We start from the raw sequence: 23356 nt of genomic DNA, 5'->3' as shown, positions 1-23356 counted from the left end.
CTGCTTTGGGGACTCAATTGGAAGCTTACATCGTGCTTAAGCTATGTCGGCATTGTTAACCTTTCGCTGGTAGTAGTAGCCTAAGACACAGTGACGTTACTAGTAAGACTAGCCCCGGGAAATGCAGTCGTAGTAATCTCAGCTGTCCTCAACTCATTCACCGATATTGGCTATATCGGTCTACCTAATCAAAGACACGGCAGATAGGTGGAATGCAAGGGTTGTTAATATTTTGTGAGCCCCGAGACACGGGATTCAGATACGTAGTCCAATAAACGGGCTTTGGCCGATGTCCCCGAGCATAGCTCTACTGCATCCTAAAGTCTCCCTGCAGTAAGCCCTAGGGGCGGCCCGGTGGTTTTTGGAATCCAATCGCGATCTCACTTTTGCACGTACATATGTTGAAATGATAAGAGATTACGCACCGAGATAACAAGCAACATCCACTAGTATCATTTCTACCACTAACATGAGATACCAATCCAGCACATACCTATCATCACAAGTACCGTCCCATCAGAGCCCCAGCCACAATATCTCAAGCTTTTACTAGAAGCAGACTGGTGCGTGACCAGAATGTCAAGCGTGCTCTGACTGAGTCCAATATCAATATAATTGATGGCAGTAAAAACGTTGGGCTCCTTCTTGAAAGGTGTGCCAGGCCAATTTGTCTCCCTCCAATCCTCCTTGGGCACAAAGAACGAATCTCCTCCTTTGATGGCATCACTTCCCTCTGGATAGGCCAAGTAAGCGACACGAGCATTGTCAAACTCGCGTCCAGCCCATGTGTCGATGTTTATTCGCATACCCGTGGGACTAACATCGACGGCATATGTCTTCAGGCTGCGGTGGCCCTTAGGTTGATGTATCTCGGTGAACCATACAGACACCTTGGGTGTCTTCGCAAACGGCTTGGCAAAAGTAACATGGATAGAAGCATTCTCTGTTGCACTGCGACCACCTGGGTTATCACTTGCATCCACGAAGCCATGTTGGAAGGGGAATACTCCATTCGGGAGTACCATGACATTGGCTTCCAAATTCCATGTGTTGTGTAGGAACGATTTGAGACCCAAGGAGAATCCCCACTCTGTGACTGATGGCAGGGTGAGAGCGACACGAGGGGAGTCTGCATGTGCGATGTCAATGTGACGGAAGCCATAAATAACCGTAGGAATAAATGGAAGAGGCTTGTAGAAGGATTGTTCGAGGACTGTACTGCGTCCAGCAATTCCATCCATCCAGCCTAGACGTTCACGGCAATTAATCAGATGTTGCTCTGGTTGGGTGCGAACGAGTGACATGTTAGCTTCCATCGACGAATCACCCGTTTGGGAAGTATCCTAAGAGGACAAAGATTAGCAATTGTATGAGACGCCACCATCGTCAACTTACCTCTTTACTACCCCAGATTGGGGCTAGCCGGTAAACACCACTCGTGGGGTTGATACCGGTATTAGTTGTCATGGCATAACCCCAGAAGCCCTTGATATGAGCGTTCACGAGAAGAGGATCAAAATGGACAAGTTTCAGATCCTTAAACTCGATATTGTCTCTCAAACCTGTTTCGTTGTGTGACTGAACCCAATCCTTGGCATGGCCTTCTAGATCAGGACCGCGATTGGTGTATAATCGAAGTGCTGTGATGCGCACCGTAGCGTCAGGGCTATCTTTTCGTCGACCTGTCTCGATCGAACAAGCAATGATTTTCTGGCCGTCAGATGGTCTGAGTGTAAGTGAGATTTTGTGGCTTCCTCCGGGAGTACCCATGGTGGCCTGGAGACCGTTTGCATATCGAACGCTGATGGAAACAAGGACGCCTTTCTCAACTTCGACCGACACTGTTCTGAGACTAAAGTCTGCCTTTACAAAGTCAAGGTTGCAAAACATCGACCCAAAGTCAGAACCCACCATGGGGGCTAGTCTCATTGATACACCAATATCAGGTTGCGTCTCCAAGTAGCTGTCCGCCTTGGCCAATTCAGGCTCTTTCATGCCATCGTCCTCTTTCGGTTCCATCAACTTTGGTGGAGGTTCCTCAGTGCCAAAGATTTTGAGATGGGGCATCTTTTGAACGTTGGTGACAACAGGCATACGTTCACGGAAAACGATAGTGCTCTGGTATGCCTCGGGTCTTGTCTCGTTGGCAGCTATAGATGGATTCTTTTCCACAGCATCAACTTCGTTGACAATCTTGATCATCTGGAAACGGCATGCTCGACGAGCAAGATCAAGACCCTTGATCGTCGCCGCGAAAGGAAGCTCAATGTCGTTTTTGCCTATGTCTGCACTGGTGGTGAACTTGAGGTCATTCTCCTTGAATGGTTCAAGCTTTTTCGTGCCAGCCTGGATATCAAAAAGCTGAGTGCCAATATTACTGTATATCTGTTCACTTTGGTTAGTATGGATCAACAGAACAAAGCTTTTTATGTTACTCACATTCTTGTAGTCCATGTACGCATCAAGTAGAGCATTGGTATAAATCGAGGCATTTTCATAGTACATGGGTGTGAGGGCCGGAGGCTTCAAAGCCATGAAGCTACGAAGCGATTCATACTTTGTCAATATGGCACTGCTCGAAATTAGTATAGGTATTGATTTCCTCTGGTAGTTTACGGAGATTCATACTATGTTCGCTGGGGGGTACTGGCTACCAGATCAGGAAATCTGGCAGCAGTCTCCATCAGCGACTGGATTGTCCAAGGCTGGTCCACTACTAGAGGTTAGAATGGATTCAAAAACAGGACTAATGTTGCGAGGACTCACTTGGTTTAATGTGGCCACCACCAGACCAACCAACCTGGATTGTTGTTTCTGTCTGGGACGAGAAATTGGACTTGTTGATGTCGACTTTGGCCTTCGCTTTCAAATCGGCTGCACCAACGCTTAAAGCCAGCTTTGCCCTATACATATGTCAATATCGTCGGCTTATCTCAGACGTCAAGATGGGAAGAATTTACTCTGCCTGGATACTCATAACCTTGGCCTTGTTCACTACTTTCATACTGACTAGAGCGTTGAACTCACCACCTTCCAGGAAGCCAGCGATGTAACAGTCTCCAAAGACGCTTCGGAAGTTTGACTGATCCACTGAAGGAAGCCCTTGGAAAACCAGGGCGTCCTTGATATTGATGCTCTGATTGATGACTTTGACGCTGATGAAGAAATTAAGATCACTCTCTTTGAACTTATCTGAGTCCACGAAAGAGCCTTTGCCTTTTCCGCCGATTGAACCGTACTTGATGGACAAAGAGCCCGAGATGTTCATGTCGTCTGTGATCTCACTATGTTGGCCGTCAGATGAATGTCAACACTCTGTGGTTAAAATATCAGTTACCTAATCTTGTTCACAAATCTTGAGCTGTAGGTGACAATCTGGCTTGGTCCTCTCTGCGACAGCGCCTTGACTGTACCCCGGAGCTTCCTCCCTTTGAGGCCAGTACCATTAGTCTTGATACGTGCCAGACGCATGCGTTTTTTCTCAAGAAGAAGAATATTGCGCTTTGTCTCGGCACTGCCAGGATCGACAGCTTCCTCAATCAGAGTCTCGAGACTAGCCACATCTGAAACTAGTTTCTCGACTGTTTTGGCATCCTCACGCAGCTGAATTGCAATGGTGTCGAGCGCCTTTGTAGCGGCGGGAGCGACATCAGTAGTCTTGCCTGTCGCGTCTGCTGTTACTTCTGTTCCTGTTGCTGTAATTGTTGGCAGAGAAGTTGCTTCTGGAAGAGCGTCTATCACATCTTCTTCATCTTCTTCATCGTCGTAATCCCCACCACCAGCTCGAGCGCCGATGGCATGGCGAAGTTCACGCATTGTGAAACCATCGTTGGTGACGGAATTATCGACACGGTCTGGGTCAATGACCACGGCGTCATCAATGCAAATTTGCTGCGTGTACGAATTGAAACTTGACTAAGACGTTAGTATCATGAGTGATTCACTCAGCTGTGTCAATTGACAGGACAGGTTCATACCCTTGGCCGAGGCGCATGCCATTGTTGTACGGCGCCAATAATAATGACATGATGGCGATCTTATTGCTGAAGGAATATTACTAGAGGTCTGAATCTTACTTTTCGAGAATTTCTCAGTTACGGGAAGCTTTCTTAACTTTTCTCTCGACTCTCAGCTTTCTACAACTGGGGTCTGGTTCCATTTTAGACATCGCTGAGACACAAAATCAATAGTCTAGCACTAGCGTCTTGGACATGTTCCCATCTAACGGGCGCTTATTGGCATGGAGATCAGCTCCGGACATGTATCTGCAACTCCCAACTCTTGCATCCACTCTTCTAAAGCGTAGTCCAAAAACGAACCTGGCGGAGGCACTCAACAGGCACCAGCTGAAGTTCGACAACAACGGCGCGTTGACAAAGTTCGGTGCATTGCCTAGGCGTGACAGTCTTTCCGTGCCGCACGCCAACCTCATTCAGAACCTCCGCCACGCCATCCTCTAACCCCTGCGCTCGCTTGTGGATAGCCCTCCCCTGCTGAATAGCGGCCTGGAACTCCGGGGTCCCCATCTGGACCGTTTTCGCAACAATCAGCTGCTCAAGTGTTGAAAATGCACTGACACGGACGTCGGCAGAGCTGGATGAAGATGTTGAGCTTGTGGACCAGCTCTCCTCGTAATCACTGAGCCATGTTTCCACCTCAATCTGCACAGTTTCCTTTTCCGTCTTGGAGTAGGAACTTTGATCAGTACTGAAGAGGACAGCCGCATCTCCTCCAATGCGGTATCCGCCCACGTAGTAGTCGCCGTAAACAGATTTGAATGCCTCAACACCCTGTCTGGTTAATATTTTGAAGGCTTTTTCTGATAACTCTGGAGAGCGTGTATATCCGATAGAACCCGCACGGTAGCTTGTGTTAACAGAAGCTTTGTTCGAGTCCTTGTTCTCCATGACGTCTTTATCATAGTGCATTGAGACGCTGGCTTCAAGACAAGTCATATCAACACTTGCACCCAAAGAAACACTCAAATGATCCATGGAAGATGACGAGCTGAAGGCTTCGGAGGATCGAAAGCTGCAGCTGCCATCATTTGCCGTGAAAATGATCCGAGTTGATTCCAAAGAGTCTTGGCTAAAGGCCGTCTCTGGCGCGAAGGGATTGTGGGCGGTTTCTGCTATTTTCGATCGAAAGAACATTCCCAGTGGCATAATGCGGGGCTGCCAGGGTAGAAGGATAGGCGAGCGTCTAGTGGCTTGCTGCACTATTCGTGGCACTAGAGGATCGAAAGTCTCCGGGTCGAAGCCATCCGCTGTCAAAACGGCTGAGGCTTGAGGAGGCGCTGTAATTTCCGATAACGACATGGCTAACGATTTCTTACCGCGGAATGTGTTTTCTGGATGTGGGAAAACCCAGCGTTCAAATGCGTGGTCGTGAAGTGGGAGTATTGTGGTCGAGACCACAGCTGAGAGGCTAACGAGACTATTGAGAGACTATTGACAAATATTGGATGTAACCAAACGAATTGGGATATTGATACGACAATATGCAGACTTAATATTTTCATCACCAAAATAGTTGCTCGACGTAAAATGGCCAATAGATGAGCAGACACAGAGAATATCAATATCAACCCATGAGCTTGCTTCTGTATACGCTTCTGTCGGAGAACCTGCTTCAATTAACCTTTTTTCTCTCATCATTGTTACTAACAGCCAAATCACACTTCCACAATTACAAATATTAATGAATTAACGAAGATGAATATTGAACCCGAACAGTCCGAGGGGTCTGAACAATCCGAACAGTCCGAACATTCTCAAAGATCCAATTTCTCTGAGGAAATTCCAGATTTCCAAAGAAATGCGTTGTTTCGTGGAGTTCGGGGCCAACAAAATAACCGTTCAATGAGGATCCCAATGGCTGAGATTTTCAAGGACGTTGAGAATGCACCTGCTGTCAAAATGTTTCACAGGGACAAAGCCAACACTATCGTATTCGACACAGGGTTCGAGCAGGGACATCTTACATACGCTCCCAGTAGTCGCAACCCGTATTATATGGCCATCACACGCGATAAAATGGGAGAAATGTTCAATCAGCAACAAATGGGCAAGTGGGCCACGGAGACAACTTATCCCAACAGGCCTACTCCAGGCACAGCGTTTTTGTCATATTTCAACGTTTCATTGAAGCTGTTTCAAGATTTGGCTGATGACAGTGTTGATTGGTTATCCTTGAGGTAAATATGCCAATCATCCTCAATATGACTTGAACAGAATGTTGTCTTAATGGTCGATAGTCGTCTTAATGACCCTCAGGTCACCAAAAAAACAGATACAGACGATAAAGCAGAGGCAAAGATCCTCAAGGAAATGGCATTTGATGGGCTACTGGATACTCCAAAGAATGATCCTCTGGAACATCAAGAACACGAGGAAATGATGAACACATCTTTCGAGATTAAGATAGATTTGCAAGCACAACTGCCACCGGAAGAAAACCCATTTCAGGAGGAAGACATCGTTGAGACTCTGCAGGATCACGATGATATAACGTTAGCAAGTGATAAGGAGAAGATCATTCAGGAAATCAACAACGGAGAGCCCAGGCGTATCTTTATTCCAGTAAGACACCAGAAGGGTTGGCTCTGTTGGCTTCCTCTTGGAACTTGGGAATCGAACATGTCGGGAAGACTGAGACAACTGAAAGCTATAAAGAAAGGCTTCGCGATGGCATGGATGATGGCCACAGCCATAGACCCTGACTCCGCTGCCGGTTATCGCGCTCGATTCTCATCGGCTAATCTAGGGTTCCCCTTAATTGTGGTTCCGCAGACCAAAACTCTTAGCCTTCGACTGAACCGGGGACTGATTGAAGTGGACAGTCTCTTCCAGCGTCTTGTTGACGATATCAACAATCGAGTTACTCAAAAAGAAACATATCTGGAGGTTATGAAACAGCATGAGGTCGGAGGTGATGGCTACGTCAAGGTACGTATCTTGTTCTCGGCTCACATTATCGCTTGAGTTACTCTCGTTACTCACTTTGATCACAGATGGGAGAGAATCCGTTTGGTCTATTCACTACGTACATTGCAACAGACAGTTTCAACACTTACATGAAGAGCCTTGAAGTCGTAAGAGGACATGATGAGGTCCTCGAGGGAAGAGACGCGCACCGTTACATCGACACCTCACAAAAGACAGTTGCGACTATCAATGCGTGGCTTAAACATGCATATTCACCAATGAAAGGAACTGACGCTGCGGGCAAACCCAACTACACAAAGGCGCAAATCAATGCTATGCTTGCAATGCAAAACTGGCAAAGTCAAGCACCAAACACAAATATCAATGACATGCTGTATGTCAAATACGATGATTTTGGTTCTACTTGGAGCATCGACGTCGGCAAAGACAAGATCAACAACGCACGCGGCAATCGCAACACAAAGTATGCACCGGGCAATATTATGGGCATGTCAGCTAATCAAGTGAGCCTATATGACATTCTACCCAAATACTCCCATCAGTTTGACTAACACACTTTTACAACAGGCTGCCCAAGAAGCCCTAGGATGGAAGACACTTCATAAGGCATTTGACTATCTGGGACATGATCAAAGAATTTCTAGCGGTTTCTTTATGGCTGAAGTAAGCACTGATTCGTGGTACAATGCAATTTCTTTTACTGATATATGCTAGTGGCTTCACCTCTGCGCTTTCTCATGGGGTGGCCTCACCAGGCTTTCGGATACAGGCAAAGATTTGTATCGATCGAGCGATATCCCTGGTAATCTGGTCCTTGGAACATCTGAAACAAACTCTTTGATGACAAGGTACGCTTCTCCTCCCGCGATGATCATGTTTGTCGAGACTTACAAGATTGCAAGATTCGAAAAGGCTTGGCAAACCCTGGTCTCTGACAGTCTTGACCTAAGCTCAATCGACTCTTGTCCCCGGCTTACTGTCACTCGGAACAGCAACAGCAAGCCTGTCATACGCGATGCGAAGAATGCAATCACAGGTGACTATTCCCGTCAGCGATCCGGAATGTCAGATGCGGAGGAAACCTTAGCAAAGACGTATGACTTCCTAGCGTACACTATTTCCTACACTCTCAGCTTTCCAAAAGGCTGCAAGTTGCTAAGAATGGGGATGCCTTCAAGTCTTCACACCATGTTTTACCCTTTTCTCAGGCCACTATACCACAAGCTCGAGGACCAACTTGACCAAATGCTGTTTGAGGAGATGAAGAACAGAGATTCAATCAATATTTTGGGCTCCCTTAGCAAACCAGTTCCTCATGCTATAAATCACCTTCCCTACAATCAGAATGGCAATACTGTATATACAGGTGGTCAGCCTTACACAAACATGGGGTCCATGGTGGGTGGCAGTACTTCTGTTCTCAATAATACAAATCCTCATACTCGTGCTGGTGGCGATGACGGAACAGGGCGACGGAAATACAGATTGGCTTCACCTTTTAACTAAACACTGTTATCTCTTGAGACTAATTTAACATTTGTTGTGTCAGGGAGTTTCAACGAACAACATTGACGTTTAAAAGAAAAAAAAAGGGTTGGTAGACGGGTATTTGTGGTAGAATGAATGTAACGAGAAGATATAAATTTGGAAGAAAAGTTGCCTGAACTTGGCGGAATTTGAGATATGACGGCAAATGACCGATCAGGACTAGAATCGCATACCGAGAATACCAGTGATATGAAACACTGTTTGTTACGTCATTAGAATATCCAATGATGGAAACATTGTACGTTTGGAGTGCCAAGAAGCCTAGAATGTTGAAAAATCGTCTGAACTTACCCTGAAACAGTTTTGCGTATAACGGGACCCCCTTTTCCGAGCGTCTGAATACGGGACAGCCAATCGAAATGAAGATCTGACAGGCTGATGGAGATGTCTTGGACACTATACCTTAGTTGTATAGCTAGGCGAGAACCTAAAAGCTAAACGGGGCTGAGCGGTGGATCTACTGTCAATTCTTCCGTCATGGCAGCGGATCCAAGCTCGTGTTTATAATGCTTGGGTTCGCCATTTAGTTGAATGACAAGCTTTATTTCGTCTTCAATCAAGATGGCGGGACAATACCTCCCTGTCTCTTCAAGGGGCCAGCAAGACATCCATCTTGAATTCCAAAACACAACTACACCAAGCCCATCGCCATCAATATCACCACCAACGAGACGATTCCAAGGCCTCCCAGCACGCCGTCGATCAAAAGTCAAACTATGGCTAGGCCTGACCGGAAAATGGTGCATCACAATTATCTTCGTCATAGTCGTCTACATCATCCTAATCGCATATGCTCTTCATGATGTCATGTCAGAGTTACAGAAGAAATACTTCAATGCGCTTATCACGGGATCTCTTATTGCTCTGGGTCTTTCGACAATGAGTCAGTTGACACATGCGGTACAGGACTTGCGATGGTGGATCTTGAGTAAAAGACCGAGGTCCCGACAGAAGGTGAGTTTACAGCATTCGTGAAAATAGATTGGTTGACTCATATATCTCAAAATAGGTCAAAGCAATTTTACAAGTCCATAGCATGAGTCAAGTATTGGTCTTGGCTTTTAAATCAAGCCGATGGACAATTCACGTTGGAGTTGCGACCTGGGTAGCGCTATTCCTGGTACGTCCACGTCTCACTTTCCTCAGCAAAGCTAGCCAAGAACCTGACTAACTGAATAAGGCAACTCAAATCGGCTATGCCTCATTGGGTCTGTGCTACTCTGTCGAGAAAACCGAGGACGTAGCCCTCATGGTCGCTGGAAACGTCTCAATCGCCAACTTGACTACCATCTCAACCTCAAGTATTGTCAACGCGTCCGTATCAACAGGAGCTGAAGAATACGCGGCCAATAGCTACGGGATCATATCCCTGGCGTTGAACGAGGGTGACTTTGAAGATATTCCTTGGCCTGGAACTTTGTTCTTTGCGGACAACAAGTTTCTCTTTTGTGAAGGAAATTGCTCTTACATCTTTCGCGAGACAAACACACTAACCTTGGATAATCCTGTACAAGCTCCGGTTGCTGCGCTCACAGATAGGAGGGTCAATATCACGACACAATGCACGGCTCTCAATGTGCTTCGAGGCGGAAATGGAACTGGGGACAGTATTATTATTGAAGAAGGGCGCCGAGAAACGAACATCACGCTGCCTGACAAAGAAGTTCTTGGTGAGAAGGTTTACATGACATCTCCATCTCACAGTTGCGGGAAGGACTGTAGCATTGTTTCCGTCTTTGAGCCATCCTCGACAAATTCGTGGTTCTACAACTGCACCGTTCAAATGAGCTCAGTGGAGAATGCGAAACGACCAGAGCATGAGGTTGGCCCAAGACTGGCACGTTTGGCTACATCGGCGATAGCTCTTGGAGGCCGCGACGGCATAAACGATACCCGATCAAACAGTTACCCAGCTGCATCGCTCTTCGGCGCACCGCTCAATGGCTCAACCGAAGCAATGGAATACCTTCTATCGCGCTTCGCCACTGGTGTTTTGGCATCTGTCATTGAGTCAAACGACGACATTGTGCTTGCTGGCCAGATGCCTACAGTCGGACAGAAACTCAACGTTTCGCATTGGGGAATTATTAGTCTCATCTTGTGGATCACAGCATTTCTTCAGCTGTTGGTGGCTGTTGTGGCGACCAAGGTAGCGGAACGTGTTGTTGTGCCAGAGGGCGATTCACTATCTGAAGCTAAGGTTTTGAGGAACATGGTTGAAGAAGATGTATTTGATGAGGAGACCAAAGATAGCGGGAAGGGGAAGAGTTTGTGGATATATAGGAGTCGACATCTTGGAGACGGGACATATGATTTATATATGGAAGAAGTAAGGGCATAATCTTGATGCAAATTAAAGTCCTACTGAATACATATTTATACTTGAAACTAATAATCAAAGTCCAAGTGGTTAGAGAATCCTATTCTCAGAACCGCCGATTGGAGCATAACTCGTGAGTCACATAATACGTTCAGTTTAGTACGTAATGCAATAAAAATCTCAGGTGCATTATCGTATGATTATGCATGACTTGTCAATTTTTCTGAAGTTTTCCAATAGTCGGGCGAGATTCGGCATAGACAATAGTCCTTTCGAAGCTGCACAACACAACCAACAGACACATAGCGGTCCAATCACACACGGCCTATCTTCTTATGCCGTTGCCGTATTTCCGAAAAGAGGTAATATTAAAGTTGTTGGGCCTCGGACGACTGGTCAGAAACTAATTTAACTGCGTGGTGTAACAAAATTGCGCACAAACTCACGTGTCAAAAAAAAAAGCCATTCTGCCCATTATCTATAAAACTCCTGGTTGATTCTTCTAGTAAACATAAGACTTTATTTCTCATACCGAGTCCCAACCTTTCAACCTCATGTCGCCTTTTCATTTTGTTTTGATCATACCCATCCTCTGTGCAATTGGGGCACTGGCTCTTTCAGCCCGAGATGTAATACACGCAGACGACCTCCAATGTTATGAAGAGTTCATGAATAAAGTGTCTTGTAGTCAGTTCCTCGACATGTACCTGGAAAGTGCAGCTGTCAAGATCGACATCTACGAGTACCCGTCAAACGACCGTGTCCAGTCTGCACACTTTAAACCAAGTCCAGAGGCGGGTCCATACTTCCTACAAGAGAAAGAATATGCGGATGCGCTTGAAGCAAGATCTGCCTGTGACAGAAGCTATGTCGCTGGGCTGAATTAAGTTTGCTTTTTAGTCATAACAAACCCGGAAATTAAATGAACGACGGATTTCGTATCATTCAACGTCTGCGTTAGTTGGCCAATCAGACCCTGGCAAGGACGCCCTCAGAGGACTTAACAGGTCTAGCTTAGCTGCCAACTTAAACAATAGTCCAGTAGCTAACACTGACTATTGATTTTTGGCGTCAGCTAGGCACTTCGCATTCCCAATAATGCCCCTTTCCAACTGCCGAATTCCATCCCTACATAAACACGTCAAGGCGCCACATCAATTACATGACATCGTTTCTCGTCTGTTAACTCCAGTCACTCTTTAACGTCATTATGCGTTCTGTCACTCTTTTTCGTGTGGCCTTTGGTCTGTTGGCCGTTGACTTTGTGGCTGCGAGCCCCTGCAAGCCGCGTTAGTACAAGACTAACCACTTCAATGAGACATTGTTGACAATCCTGCTAGTTTCATCCGTTGCCACTTCAGATGGACCTACTGAGACATCGCTGATCTCGTCAATTGAATCCGCAACAACGATCGAAACTGCAACGTCGGCTGCGTCTATCACTTCCACTGCTGCTGCTGAATCATCGGTCGAGACAAGCGAACCGTTAGTCGCCCAAGAAACGTCAGCAACCTCCAATACAATCGAGGTTATCACCACCACCACAGCTGCCCCAACGACTGAAACAACATCAGCTGAGCCCATGCCCACTTTCACCGTCCTTGCTACCGGCTCGGGTCCCATGACAGGCAGAGGTCTACAAACGTACCCGTACGACAACGCCATGGCTGCTTTTGATGCCCCTCCTGGTGGCAATCCCGATTTGAATGCAAAGGTTTCTCCTTTCACCATCGACTCGCAAGGCAGACTTGTCAACTCACTAGGCTGGTTCCTCTGCGGATATTACAGTCCGATGAACTTCATGCTCGACGCTCCTGCCGTTGTGACAACCTGTCATGTCGAGATACCGCTGCAGCGAGTCTTCCTGACCTGCAAGCTGACTGCTGAACTCAAGGTTCAGTGTTCGATACCGGCCGTCAAGTGCGTGTCTACGGGAGATGCTCCGTGGGACTTTCCAACTTGTTCGGCGGCTGCTGGTACTTGGGGTGTGTTTTCCACAGCCATCAAGGGCCCTGGCCATGTCCTTCACATTGGAAATGACAACCCTCCTGATTACTATGACCGTCTTGAGCTCAATATTCAGAAGGTATAAGTAATTTCGGAGATTGTATAAAGACTCCAAGTCTGTTAAGCGTCTATGAATTCGCTTTTATTTAGGCTGCTTCTTTGATTAGTATATTATCATTTTGAACTAGTCCTTTGTAATCAATTCTATTCCCCTTCATTATACTTACTCTTATTTCAAGCCGGTATTATAAATACCTATCTATATCCTCAAGGGTAGCAGTGAAGGTATATATAGTCGGTACATATAGTTGAAAGCGTCGTCATGTGCATCTATGTGGATGGTATCTTTTCGCCGCTTTGCTTTCTAATACTCCCCTATCCCCTAAAATGAGGGTTCCTAACAAGTATATCAACAGCGGGATTTATCTTTTGGCCTGTATTATATAATACAGCATACGAAGGATCACTTGCTATACCAGGAAAGTCTGCACTGCGCTCGGTCCTCGATGCAAGTAGTTACTATTGCGAGGTTAGAGAATAGGTGTAGATTTCTTCAGCGAGAAACTACGAGTGATGCAATGCAAGAGTTGCGTGTTCACTTGGGTATAAAAGGGAGACTTCGACACTATTGAACATATCGTAATGACCACAGCCTTTAAAAACAAAAATGATATCAATCAGAAGTAAACTACCTCGAGCGCGAAAAAAGAAAACAAAACCTCTTGAATCCTTAACCAAGGTACTGTAAATATACCTTCCGGCCTACGAGTTAATGCCCTTACTAAGGCAACCACAACTCGGTAGGGATTATCTAAGCAGCATCCAGAATATCGCATTAACGCTCTGCTTGGCTTACTTGTTCAAAGCGAGGTTGTTGGTGTAAATGATGCTTTCAATCAACGTTCCCGACTTCCAGTTTGGATAGTCCATTACCAGAGTACCGACCAGTTTGGAATTACCATATCCTCCCATAGACTTGACTAGTACCTCTAATCCTTTGTTCATAGACGTGGAACCGCCTAAGGATTGGGTCGCGTAGTTGAAGTTCGAGTTCGGGACTATATTCAGGCCGCTGCCAGAAGAAGTGGTGTAACTGCTATAGCCGATAAACCATTTCAATGGCGACGTTGGATCATTGGTCGGTAATTGCTCTGAATCCACAGCCTTACTAACAAACTCTTTGACAAATCCCGTTTTTCCTTCCAAGGCTGTGGCTCCATCCGAACTTGGGGTATAGTTGTCCTCGAGAGAAATTGTGAAGCTCGGGTTACTGCTGATCATGGGGCTGCTCTGAAATTCTGTTTGAGCGTCATCAGGCCAGTTTGTCATGCCAATTCCGAACGGTGTTTCCGTGTTGACATTAGAAGTTGGTGGGGGAAAGCGTCGGACCAGCTGGATTTTGCCTTTGATTTGGTTCAAGGTAGGTATGGTTTCTCCAAGGGCCCAATATTGCGGGTTGTCGTTGATCAGATTGCTCACGTCGTTTGATACGTCTTGCGAATTGACGCCTTTACCCTCGGCCTTCATCTGGACGATGAGTGCTTCAGTTGGGTGATTGTTCAGCCAGTCGTAGAAAAAAGAGAAAATCTTCTGTATCGACATCCCAAGCATGAACGCCCCATGAACAGCCTGCAACCCGGCACTCTCATCTCTGTTTCCGTCCACAATACTGAGTGGACTATTGTTCTGGTACGCATAACCCGCTCGTAGATCAAAGTATCGGATTCCTGCATTCAGCTGCTGGGTAATGGTCATATCCTGACAACGTACGCGTTTCTCAAGAGCACCAACACTATGATACGCACTCGTCGCGGAATCATGTGTTCCCGGGATGGATAAGGCTGCGATACTGATATTCTAATCAGCCAGGTCGCCCATCCAGCTTTCGGGGTCCATATGCTTCATAGGACGGCGCGACCAGTACAACGAGTTGCTATTGTCATGTGAATTCCACACAGCATAGACCCAGGTGTTAGAGTAAACTAGAGCTGCCTCGTTTTTTCCAGAAACAAGGTAACCAGATCCCAAGGGTCGATTTGTAGTCCAATCCTGTTTTTTCTCTTCCCAATGGCACATAAGGTTGCTAGTACCACCGTGGGTCCTGAAGCAGATCCATGCTCGATCGCCAGTTGGGCTGGAAGTAGCACTAATACCGCTGTCGCCGCTCTCATTCAATGTAACCGTGTCAGACCAGACAGGTGGACTACTCATTTCCAAAGTGGTTTCCAACACTCCCCGACTGTCGTTGTGGGCAAGAAACATCAAACGAACCTTCCCATCCCGAACCAGCAAGGCTGGATTACTAGAGGTCTGTTGGTTGATCCCGTTTTTGTCTGAAAAGCCAGTTGTGCCATTAATGGTTGTTGTACCTGTTTCGGAGTACGCCCATACGAAATGATCGTCGTCTGACTGACAGTAGCCAACTACATGCAGTACGTCTTTGTGCACAATGGCTGAAATGGAAGTGTTCCATACTGAGTCCCAATCGCAGATGTAGTTGAAAGAATTTCCAACGAAGCTGTAGATAGCGCAGCCTGAGGAGGAGTTTTCGGTGTCTATAGAAGTCCAGGGTATGAATGCGTACAAGACATCATGGAAGACAACCAGAGTAGATGTATAATCCTGTTGTCTCCCGGCGAAAAGAGTCAATGTCGGGGTAGCCCAGCCATCATCTGAGGGCAGCCAAGTGGTGTGGAGGAAGTAACCAGGGGTTGGAGACGCCCAAGTAAGGAATACCTTGCCATGATATTCACACATGGCAGGCTTAAAATTTGTGCCATAGGTGTTCGGGCCTGGTTGAATTGGTTTGGCGTCACTCCATGGTGCATCCACCGCCGTGCTGTTTGAAAACAAGTCCCAAATAGCCATTTTCAATACACATTTAGTGGAGTAAGGTTTTGAGAAGATAGATAATGGTAAGAAGAGAGATTAATCTGCCGGCAGTGGATGGGTTGAATGTCTATATATGCTGTACCCTCGCACTAAGATTTATGTCTTGGATTGCCGTACTCGTATTCGGTATTGATATTGTTTAACGTCTTTGAGATTGAGGGAACTCAGAGGATACATTTGGTATGATGCTTGGAGCCGTGGCTCAGCTGAACTGAGTTCAAATGCCAATCTGTAGTTGAGCTGGAATGCAGATTCGCCTCAATCTATGCTTTCTAACCCTAATTTGGTAATTCGCAAACTGATTGCGGAAACCCGCAGGCGACCATTGGATCTAGAACACATACCAATATGTTTATTGAATATAAAATCGATGGTCACGACAAGTCAGCTCTTGTAATCTATTATTTTGGTTGGGTGGCTTGTTATGCAAGGTAGGGTAAAGCGGCAGGATCATTCCACTATCCACTTAGTCTTGGGTCCAGACTGAATAATTTGGATACAGAATATTACCAAACCCTTGCCACATAGGCCCTGGCTTGACAATTGTCTTTCGAGTGGCCTAGAACAGCTCTTGCATACCTATTATTGATATCACATGCATTAACTAGTTATTTATAAGGGTCTAAACAATGCAGCATCACACGCTATGCGGTTTAGTTCCATGCAATATCAACACCAAATGGGGATTGTTCCGAGACATAGCTACGCCAAAACAAGCTAAGTGACTCAGATTTCAAATAGTCTAGAACGAATCGATTAACCACACCATGTGACATAAAATCAACTAATAGTACAAGAGTTTTTACTCGGCTAATCGCAACACCGACCCAAGATCGTGGGATGACCTCACTTGGATGTTTTAATAATGCAGATGGATATATTGTGATACCTAGGGACTATATGCCACCTGAGAACGGGTCGAACAGTTTTAGATTGGGTTCATCGAGAGTGCACCGATATCTTCGCGGTTCTACCGAGCTGTTGAATGAAAGCGCGGCGACCGCTACAGCCAGACAACCGTCTGTACGAGACCGAACAAGTCATGAGAGCAGAAGGGTAGCAGTAGTAGAAACAATAAATTGAGGGATACGTGAAGGGGGTTTCGAGAAAGACAGAGGGATGCACACCGTGGCTATTAGATAAGAAGGCTCTGGTCAGGACTAAGCGTCAGGTGATAAAGGATCGGGTTATGTGACATTCCATTGGGCAAAATCCTAAAGTGGGGCGCCTTTTAGGTTCAACGGGTCAAGGCGACCCCGCTTCGATAACGTTCACGATAAAGGTGCTATAATAAGGGCCCTAGGGGCCAACTGGGAAAAGAGGTCAGGAATAAATTGTCATCCTTAACATAATATACCTTCTATCATCTGTATCATTGAGACCTAACTGCGAGCTAACGGCGACTATACCACTCCTTCCATTACGATCTGGTTGAAGCCCGTGACAGGTTAAGAGATGGAAAAGGAATATTAAGTCTAGACTATACAAGTTGATATAGCTAAATGCAAATTAATACATTTAGACTTAATTACATTATAATGATAGTTTATTATAAGTGTGACTGGGATTTTGAACTACACTGCTTCTCATACTTTGCGTAGAACTAAAACCCATAGAAAGCCCATCGACTCTTGACCTTCTCCTGAACATCCTTAGGATAGTTACCACGGAAAGAAGCTTCCTTCCACGCCAAGCTCTCATCCTTGAACTCACTGGGAAACAAGCAGCACCGAACAACCTTGTAAGTATGCTTCGAAGACTTGACTCCATAGCCAACATATGGAATTAGGGGAATGTTAGGATATTCATCAAAGAAGAACTCGTTCGCCTTGGGTTGACATCTCGTAGCAGCATCCCAGACAACATCTCGGAAGTTGGTAGGATCAATGTCGTCTCCTACCAGATAAATGGTAGGGATGTAAAAGCCGGGCTTGGATGCAAAAACAAGGTGGCCGACCTTATTGGAAAACTCCTCCATAGTCGTGTTCATAGCCCGCAGTTTAGCGTTATCGACTTGAAGAACGAACCAGATGCAGTGAGATTCGAATGGGTTCCAAACCATTTTGATAGGCAATCCAGCATTCTGGCAGATTGTCAGAACTTCAGCCGACTGTGTAAGTCCCCAGACCGTTTCACTCTCTTCAGGGGCTCTTCCGGTGATACAGATAGGTAGAATTGGATCCTTGCGGTGAGTGATGGCATCGACTCTAAACAAGGGGCAAGGCTTGGTCTCTCCGGGGAAGATATGACCGTGGTATTCAGCCATAGGTCCCTCAGGTGCTGTTTCAGTTCGAGACACTGTCCCTTCGAAAATAATCTCTGCATCAGCTGGGACACGGATATTGCTGGTTTCACATTTTGTAACCTCCACAGGACTACCTGTTAGGGCACCGATGAAAGCAGCTTCATTCTCGCCCTTGGGTATAGGCATGCCGCTCACCATAATGGCAGCCGGTGAAACACCAAAGCATAGCGCATAGGGCATGTCTTTACCTAGATCTTGCCACATCTTGCGAATAACGCCGATATCCTGTCTTGGAATGACTGGGCAGATCAAAGATTTGGGGTCGTTCTCGTTGATCATACCTCGAGTAATACTCCAGTTGACCCACGACCCATCCGGAGTTTCGACGATAAACATTCCAAAAGTTTGGATGAACCTTCCACCATCATCCTGGTGCAAAAGAGGTGACGGGAGCGCTCTGAGATCGATGTCATCTCCAAAGATCTTGAATTCCTTCACTGGGCCTGAATTGACCTCCTTAGGTGGTACCTTGGGTAGTTTCTTCGTCTCATGGATTTTGCTGATGATGTCTTGCCCAGTGGCGGTTGAGGGGAGACCAAGGGACTTGGCGATGCGGATGAATCTTTTTCCAGGAATCTTGCTGGCTCCTACTGGCGCACCCAAGATGCGGAACAGACCAGTGGACTGGGTGCCTTTGACGTTGTTGAAAAGTGGTGCTTTGTCTTCTGTTTCGTAGGCGTTGCGGACAATGGCTCCAAGTTCCAGGTGAGGGTCAATCTCCTCGTCTATCACAACAAGATCGTTTTCGTCTTGAAGCTCTTGGATGAAGCGACGGAAGCTATGCGCCGAGTTGGAGTTTTCATGGGCTGTAGTAGCCATTGTCTTTATATAGGAGGATAATCAGTTTTTGATAGAAGTATTGACGAAGTGAATGGCGTCCTCGTCTCAGGAAATAGATGAGTTTGTGTAGATCTACAAAAAATGAGTAGAATTAATCGACTTATAGAAATACCACAGTTTAGAAAATGACTCTAGGAGAGCTACGTAATTTCATTCTTTGGGAGTCTTCACGGGAGCCTTCCCGATATATTAGAACAAGGCATATCCATTCCATCGCCGAAGTGCAATACCAATGTGGATTCTGCTGACTGATGGTTTTCATCTTGAGAAATAGTTCATATTGATTAATATCAAGGCACTAGATCATGGTGAAGTAAGCAACTATACGCTCTCAAATGGTTACGTTATTCGACCCGTTTGTCAAAGACGCTATTATCAACAGACCCGTTTATGACCCCGCTACCTTCCCGAGCAGCCGAAGGATCCTTGTCTCTGCCCTCTGTAGTTGAGACTCACAAATCAGATGTGAATTTCTTTTATGCCTAAAGAGTGGCCAAGTATGAAAGGTGCTACAGATGGGTAGACGATGTTCAATGTTCTGATGGCCGAAATGATTCATATGTCTTCTTGCCAACAAGTTCCAGAGTGGACAAAGAAGCATTAGCTAATAGTTAATTGCTCTCTAAACAACTTCCTAACCGGGTAAGTACCCTCCACATCAACACCATACCCTTCGGATCTATCCGATATCTGGGGTTATGAGGGACCAGTTCGGTGAAGAAAGACGAATCTCGTAACTTATAAATAGGGAAATGATCTCGGGAGGTCTCCCGTAGCGTAAAAGGTCTCGGTCAATTATCTAATGAAAGGAAAAGGAGCTGGGAAAGAGAGCATATCAGTTGTGTACCATGTTAAAAAGGGTCGGATACAACACGAATAATCCTTTATCCCGCCTTACTCATATCAAACCCTTGCCAACCTGCAACCCATTCAACCACCAAAATGTCTCACACTTTCGCTACTTCAGAACAAATATGCACATTTCCAACACAGCCTAAATCTACAAGACGAAAGAGAATCATCGTCGCCCTCACAGGTGCAACAGGTTCCATCCTTGGCATCAAGGCTCTTATTGTCCTCCGCCGCCTCAATGTCGAGACACATCTCATCATCAGCAAATGGGCAGAAAACACTCTCAAGTACGAGACAGACTACACAGTCGCTAATATTCGTGCCCTCGCCGACGCAACATATAGCAACCATGATCTAGCTGCCCCAATCGCGAGTGGTTCATTCCGCGTTGACGGCATGATAGTCGTGCCTTGCAGTATGAAGACATTATCAGCCATTAGCACAGGCTACTGCGATGATTTAATATCGCGAGCGGCGGATGTGATGATGAAAGAACGACATCGGTTGGTGCTTGTTACAAGAGAGTGTCCGTTGAGTGGAATTCATTTGCAGAATATGTTGACGGCCACACAAAACGGTGCGGTTATTTTCCCACCAGTGCCTGCATATTATAACAAGCCGGCGACTATAGATGACTTGGTGGATCACAGTGTTGGAAGGATGTTGGATTTGTTTGATCTTGATACGGAAGACTTTGATCGGTGGAATGGATTCCAAAAGCAACATTAGTTGGATAGGTTGTATCAACTTGTTACTCCTATGGAAATAAAGGGGATATTTTACTATATAAGGACAAGTCTAAACCATTTTATTCACAAACCCCTTCCTTCTCAAACTAGTGGATCATAAAGTCCTGGAAGGGAAGATCCTTTCCATCTTGCATTATTGGAAAGTTAAACGGATCAACACCTTGAACATAGGCATCCCCAACAAGGTTGTATCCCTGTTGTTCAGACCGCAAAACAAAAGGAAGTGGACTCCCGAATAAAACGACTGCCTCATCACCCGCTCACACTGAACATGGCCCTACTCCCATACGAAGATTCTCGGTGACGAAGAAGCATCGGTCAGTACACAGAGCGTTACAAAAGCTTTCCATAACCGGTGCCGTATATCTTTTCCATCGTTCATGGTACTGTAGATAGGGTTCAAAGCTTTCTTCCATTTGTTCGTGCAAAACAAAGACTTGCCACAAATGTCGAAAGTGGTCCGGTGCTGGAGTAATAAAGGCGGTCCCGTTACCTGAATCTGCGTCCATAATGGTAGCTCTCCAAACGTCGTCCTGTACATTCTTTGGTAGCGACAGGTACAAACTACCAAGCGCTGTCAACACTGATCTATTTTTAGTATTCTTGTTAATTTTGCCGACAAGATCCATTTCAATTTTCGGCTCAGTAGTGTTCCAGAATGGACCGATAACGCGGTCTATTCTACCTATGTGCATTCCGCGAGCTTTCATTATGTTGTTTTCTTGAACAAAACTGATTTGAGGAGATATTTTGTATCCCTCCTTCTTATATGACAATTGTATCAAGTTCTCCCAAGCGCTGCCGTCGCTGAGCGGATTCGAAAGCTCCGGAAGCCAAGATGGTCCAAAGTTGTTGGATACTCCTCGGTTGCCAAGGATACAATTCAAGTTACCATTTCTTTCAGTCCAGGATATAACAAATGACTTGTAAACTTGAGTTGCATCGAGTTTGTAATCAACAACGATTGGATAATCTGTGACCATTCCAAGCAAGCCGTACAGCTTGTCGCGAGGGTCTGTAGCTTGTAAGCTTCGCGATAATCGCATGAGGCTTTCCAAAACTCGGGCTCCCCCGTTTTCGTCGCATTGCACTTTGTAAGTCGTTATAATGCGACTCATGATCGCCAAAGATGTAGGTCCCTGTGGCATCAGCCGTTCAAATGGTTTGGCCATGTTTTCGTCCATAACAGCAAACTTAACTCTCAAAGCACCAAGTACCGTTACGAAGAAATGCACGGACGATAATGACACCCATTCTAATCCGCAGCCAACTATGCACCTGTCGTCATAGCAGTTGTCGGATACGTTGCCGGATATAACGTTCGCGGTGTTGCGAGACAGAGCCAACTCCTGTATAATCCAAATACGACGCCAAAAGGAACGGTTGCATAAGTTCCATATTGCGTCCCAATCCATAGCCTCCATATTCAATCCAAGTCTCTCGATATGAAAGATAGGACGATTCAAGAAGTCAATCGATTCCTTCTCATCACCTTCCAAGAGATGGGACAGTTTCTCCCACATTCTGTTGATATCTGACAGCGCCCGCTCACCATTTGAATGAGGAGGGCCAAGCCAAGCGAGGACAGTTGCGGCTGAAGAGTACAACTGGCACATCTTCTGAACTTGGTGTCCTTTCTCTTTATCGTCTTTTTGGTTGATACACAACGCATCTATCCACAAAACGCGTGATTTGTAGGGTAGTCTGATATATCGGAGGGCGGTTTCCAGACTCGAACCAACAGTGACAGATACGCCATTCACGGCAATGACTGCGGATCTCCCGTTGCTTCCCCACATATAGGAAAGTGCTTCAAACTCCAGCTGACTAGTGAGCTTGTGGACTGTCAAATAACATACGATTCTGTCGTTCCATTGGCCAGGTTGCACTCTAAGTAGGCGAATCTGATCCCCATCCAGTGGCAGATTGTTATATAACTGGTGATGGGAGATGGCGTTTCCCAGCACTTGAAGTGCCGGTGCGGACCTCTTTGTGAGATATTTCGTCAAACTTTCCTCAATCATGGCATCTTGAAAAACGATTCAAGAGTCAAGTTTGAGTGCAGCGGGGGCTGACCGATTTCTTCGACATTTGGCTGACCATACCTATTACGGTTGAAAATACAGGGGTCTCCACGAAGTGTAGAAAGTGCTAGTGGGTCCAAGTAATGAGTTGTAACAATAGCATTGGCCAATTGACGAGATAACAATATCTGAGAGGCTATGTAATGTGTATACTTTCAACCCCCATGAACTAAAGTGAGAATCGTATTCAAACACATTTCTTAAATAGCTACAAACCCATTCTCGCGCATTAGCAACCATTCCCCCTTTGAAGTCTCCACCATTGCCCTATCCCTTATCCCTGAGCACCAGTCAGGATGATGTTGGTGTCCTAGTTTACCATGTTAGCAGTTGATCAAAATCTTGTCAAATACTAGAGACTTACACAGCCGCCTCCCTTGGGAACACACTGGCTTCCTCCAACAGTAGGAGTCTGGCAGTTACTGAAGGAGTAACGATCGTAGGTCTTGTCCGTCTTGTGGTAAAGGTCGATGGCAGGGTTGCCATCAGGGTCTCTCAGGAAAGTGACCTGGACGTCGTCGCAGCCTCCAACGTCCTGAGTTCCCTGAGGATTGTCGTAGTTCCACTGGCAAGTGCCAGAGAATGCTACGTTTCCGCCGCAGCCCCAGAAGTCGGAGACATCGACAAGGCAGCTGGGGATACAGCATCCGGTTGAGCCAGTGCAGCCAGCGGGGGTGCCGGTGTCTGAGAGACGGAGGCCACTGGCAGTAGCCTGACAGATAGTGTTAGTAATCTATGAGCAGAAGTTATGGGCATTGGGTTCTTACGGTTGCCCAGAGCATGGCAGAGCTGAGGATAAGCTTTCCAATCAT

At 46.1% G+C, this 23356-nt stretch overlaps 11 protein-coding genes across 11 annotated transcripts; 4 read left to right on the top strand and 7 right to left on the bottom strand.

The window, feature by feature from the left end:
• Positions 1 to 464: 464 nt before the first annotated feature.
• On the bottom strand, positions 465 to 4027 carry FSST1_009777 (H-type lectin domain-containing protein; the record flags this gene model as incomplete). The annotated part of the gene is made up of 8 exons (XM_083226780.1): positions 465 to 1343; positions 1396 to 2385; positions 2440 to 2572; positions 2629 to 2713; positions 2767 to 2903; positions 2961 to 3284; positions 3338 to 3910; positions 3978 to 4027. 8 exons carry the CDS (start codon positions 4025 to 4027, stop codon positions 465 to 467), a joined length of 3171 nt encoding a protein of 1056 aa, XP_083085738.1.
• A 268-nt stretch (positions 4028 to 4295) lies between these two features.
• FSST1_009776 (uncharacterized protein) lies at positions 4296 to 5318 on the bottom strand (the record flags this gene model as incomplete). The annotated part of the gene is made up of 1 exon (XM_083226779.1): positions 4296 to 5318. The coding sequence occupies one exon, from the start codon at positions 5316 to 5318 to the stop codon at positions 4296 to 4298; it is 1023 nt and encodes a 340-aa protein (XP_083085737.1).
• A 396-nt stretch (positions 5319 to 5714) lies between these two features.
• On the top strand, positions 5715 to 8453 carry FSST1_009775 (uncharacterized protein; the record flags this gene model as incomplete). Its single annotated transcript, XM_083226778.1, has 6 exons — positions 5715 to 6196; positions 6257 to 6947; positions 7013 to 7450; positions 7515 to 7610; positions 7662 to 7795; positions 7850 to 8453. 6 exons carry the CDS (start codon positions 5715 to 5717, stop codon positions 8451 to 8453), a joined length of 2445 nt encoding a protein of 814 aa, XP_083085736.1.
• Positions 8454 to 9056: 603 nt separating this feature from the next.
• Positions 9057 to 10836, top strand: FSST1_009774 (uncharacterized protein; the record flags this gene model as incomplete). The annotated part of the gene is made up of 3 exons (XM_083226777.1): positions 9057 to 9449; positions 9505 to 9615; positions 9676 to 10836. The coding sequence occupies 3 exons, from the start codon at positions 9057 to 9059 to the stop codon at positions 10834 to 10836; spliced, it is 1665 nt and encodes a 554-aa protein (XP_083085735.1).
• Positions 10837 to 12025: 1189 nt separating this feature from the next.
• Positions 12026 to 12907, top strand: FSST1_009773 (uncharacterized protein; the record flags this gene model as incomplete). Its single annotated transcript, XM_083226776.1, has 2 exons — positions 12026 to 12104; positions 12156 to 12907. 2 exons carry the CDS (start codon positions 12026 to 12028, stop codon positions 12905 to 12907), a joined length of 831 nt encoding a protein of 276 aa, XP_083085734.1.
• A 767-nt stretch (positions 12908 to 13674) lies between these two features.
• Positions 13675 to 14577, bottom strand: FSST1_009772 (uncharacterized protein; the record flags this gene model as incomplete). Its single annotated transcript, XM_083226775.1, has 1 exon — positions 13675 to 14577. One exon carries the CDS (start codon positions 14575 to 14577, stop codon positions 13675 to 13677), a length of 903 nt encoding a protein of 300 aa, XP_083085733.1.
• Positions 14578 to 14679: 102 nt separating this feature from the next.
• Positions 14680 to 15690, bottom strand: FSST1_009771 (uncharacterized protein; the record flags this gene model as incomplete). Its single annotated transcript, XM_083226774.1, has 1 exon — positions 14680 to 15690. One exon carries the CDS (start codon positions 15688 to 15690, stop codon positions 14680 to 14682), a length of 1011 nt encoding a protein of 336 aa, XP_083085732.1.
• A 1627-nt stretch (positions 15691 to 17317) lies between these two features.
• Positions 17318 to 18838, bottom strand: FSST1_009770 (UbiD family decarboxylase; the record flags this gene model as incomplete). Its single annotated transcript, XM_083226772.1, has 1 exon — positions 17318 to 18838. One exon carries the CDS (start codon positions 18836 to 18838, stop codon positions 17318 to 17320), a length of 1521 nt encoding a protein of 506 aa, XP_083085731.1.
• A 963-nt stretch (positions 18839 to 19801) lies between these two features.
• On the top strand, positions 19802 to 20440 carry FSST1_009769 (UbiX family flavin prenyltransferase; the record flags this gene model as incomplete). The annotated part of the gene is made up of 1 exon (XM_083226771.1): positions 19802 to 20440. One exon carries the CDS (start codon positions 19802 to 19804, stop codon positions 20438 to 20440), a length of 639 nt encoding a protein of 212 aa, XP_083085730.1.
• A 280-nt stretch (positions 20441 to 20720) lies between these two features.
• FSST1_009768 (HET domain-containing protein) lies at positions 20721 to 22484 on the bottom strand (the record flags this gene model as incomplete). Its single annotated transcript, XM_083226770.1, has 1 exon — positions 20721 to 22484. One exon carries the CDS (start codon positions 22482 to 22484, stop codon positions 20721 to 20723), a length of 1764 nt encoding a protein of 587 aa, XP_083085729.1.
• Positions 22485 to 22818: 334 nt separating this feature from the next.
• Positions 22819 to 23356, bottom strand: FSST1_009767 (uncharacterized protein; the record flags this gene model as incomplete). The annotated part of the gene is made up of 3 exons (XM_083226769.1): positions 22819 to 22854; positions 22909 to 23256; positions 23312 to 23356. 3 exons carry the CDS (start codon positions 23354 to 23356, stop codon positions 22819 to 22821), a joined length of 429 nt encoding a protein of 142 aa, XP_083085728.1.

Source organism: Fusarium sambucinum, chromosome II (assembly GCF_050947815.1).
Source record: "Fusarium sambucinum isolate potato_lamoka chromosome II, whole genome shotgun sequence".
NCBI classification, from domain to species: Eukaryota; Fungi; Ascomycota; class Sordariomycetes; order Hypocreales; family Nectriaceae; genus Fusarium; species Fusarium sambucinum.
Note: the sequence above shows the minus strand (reverse complement) of the source record. Positions and strands in the feature narration are given on the sequence as shown.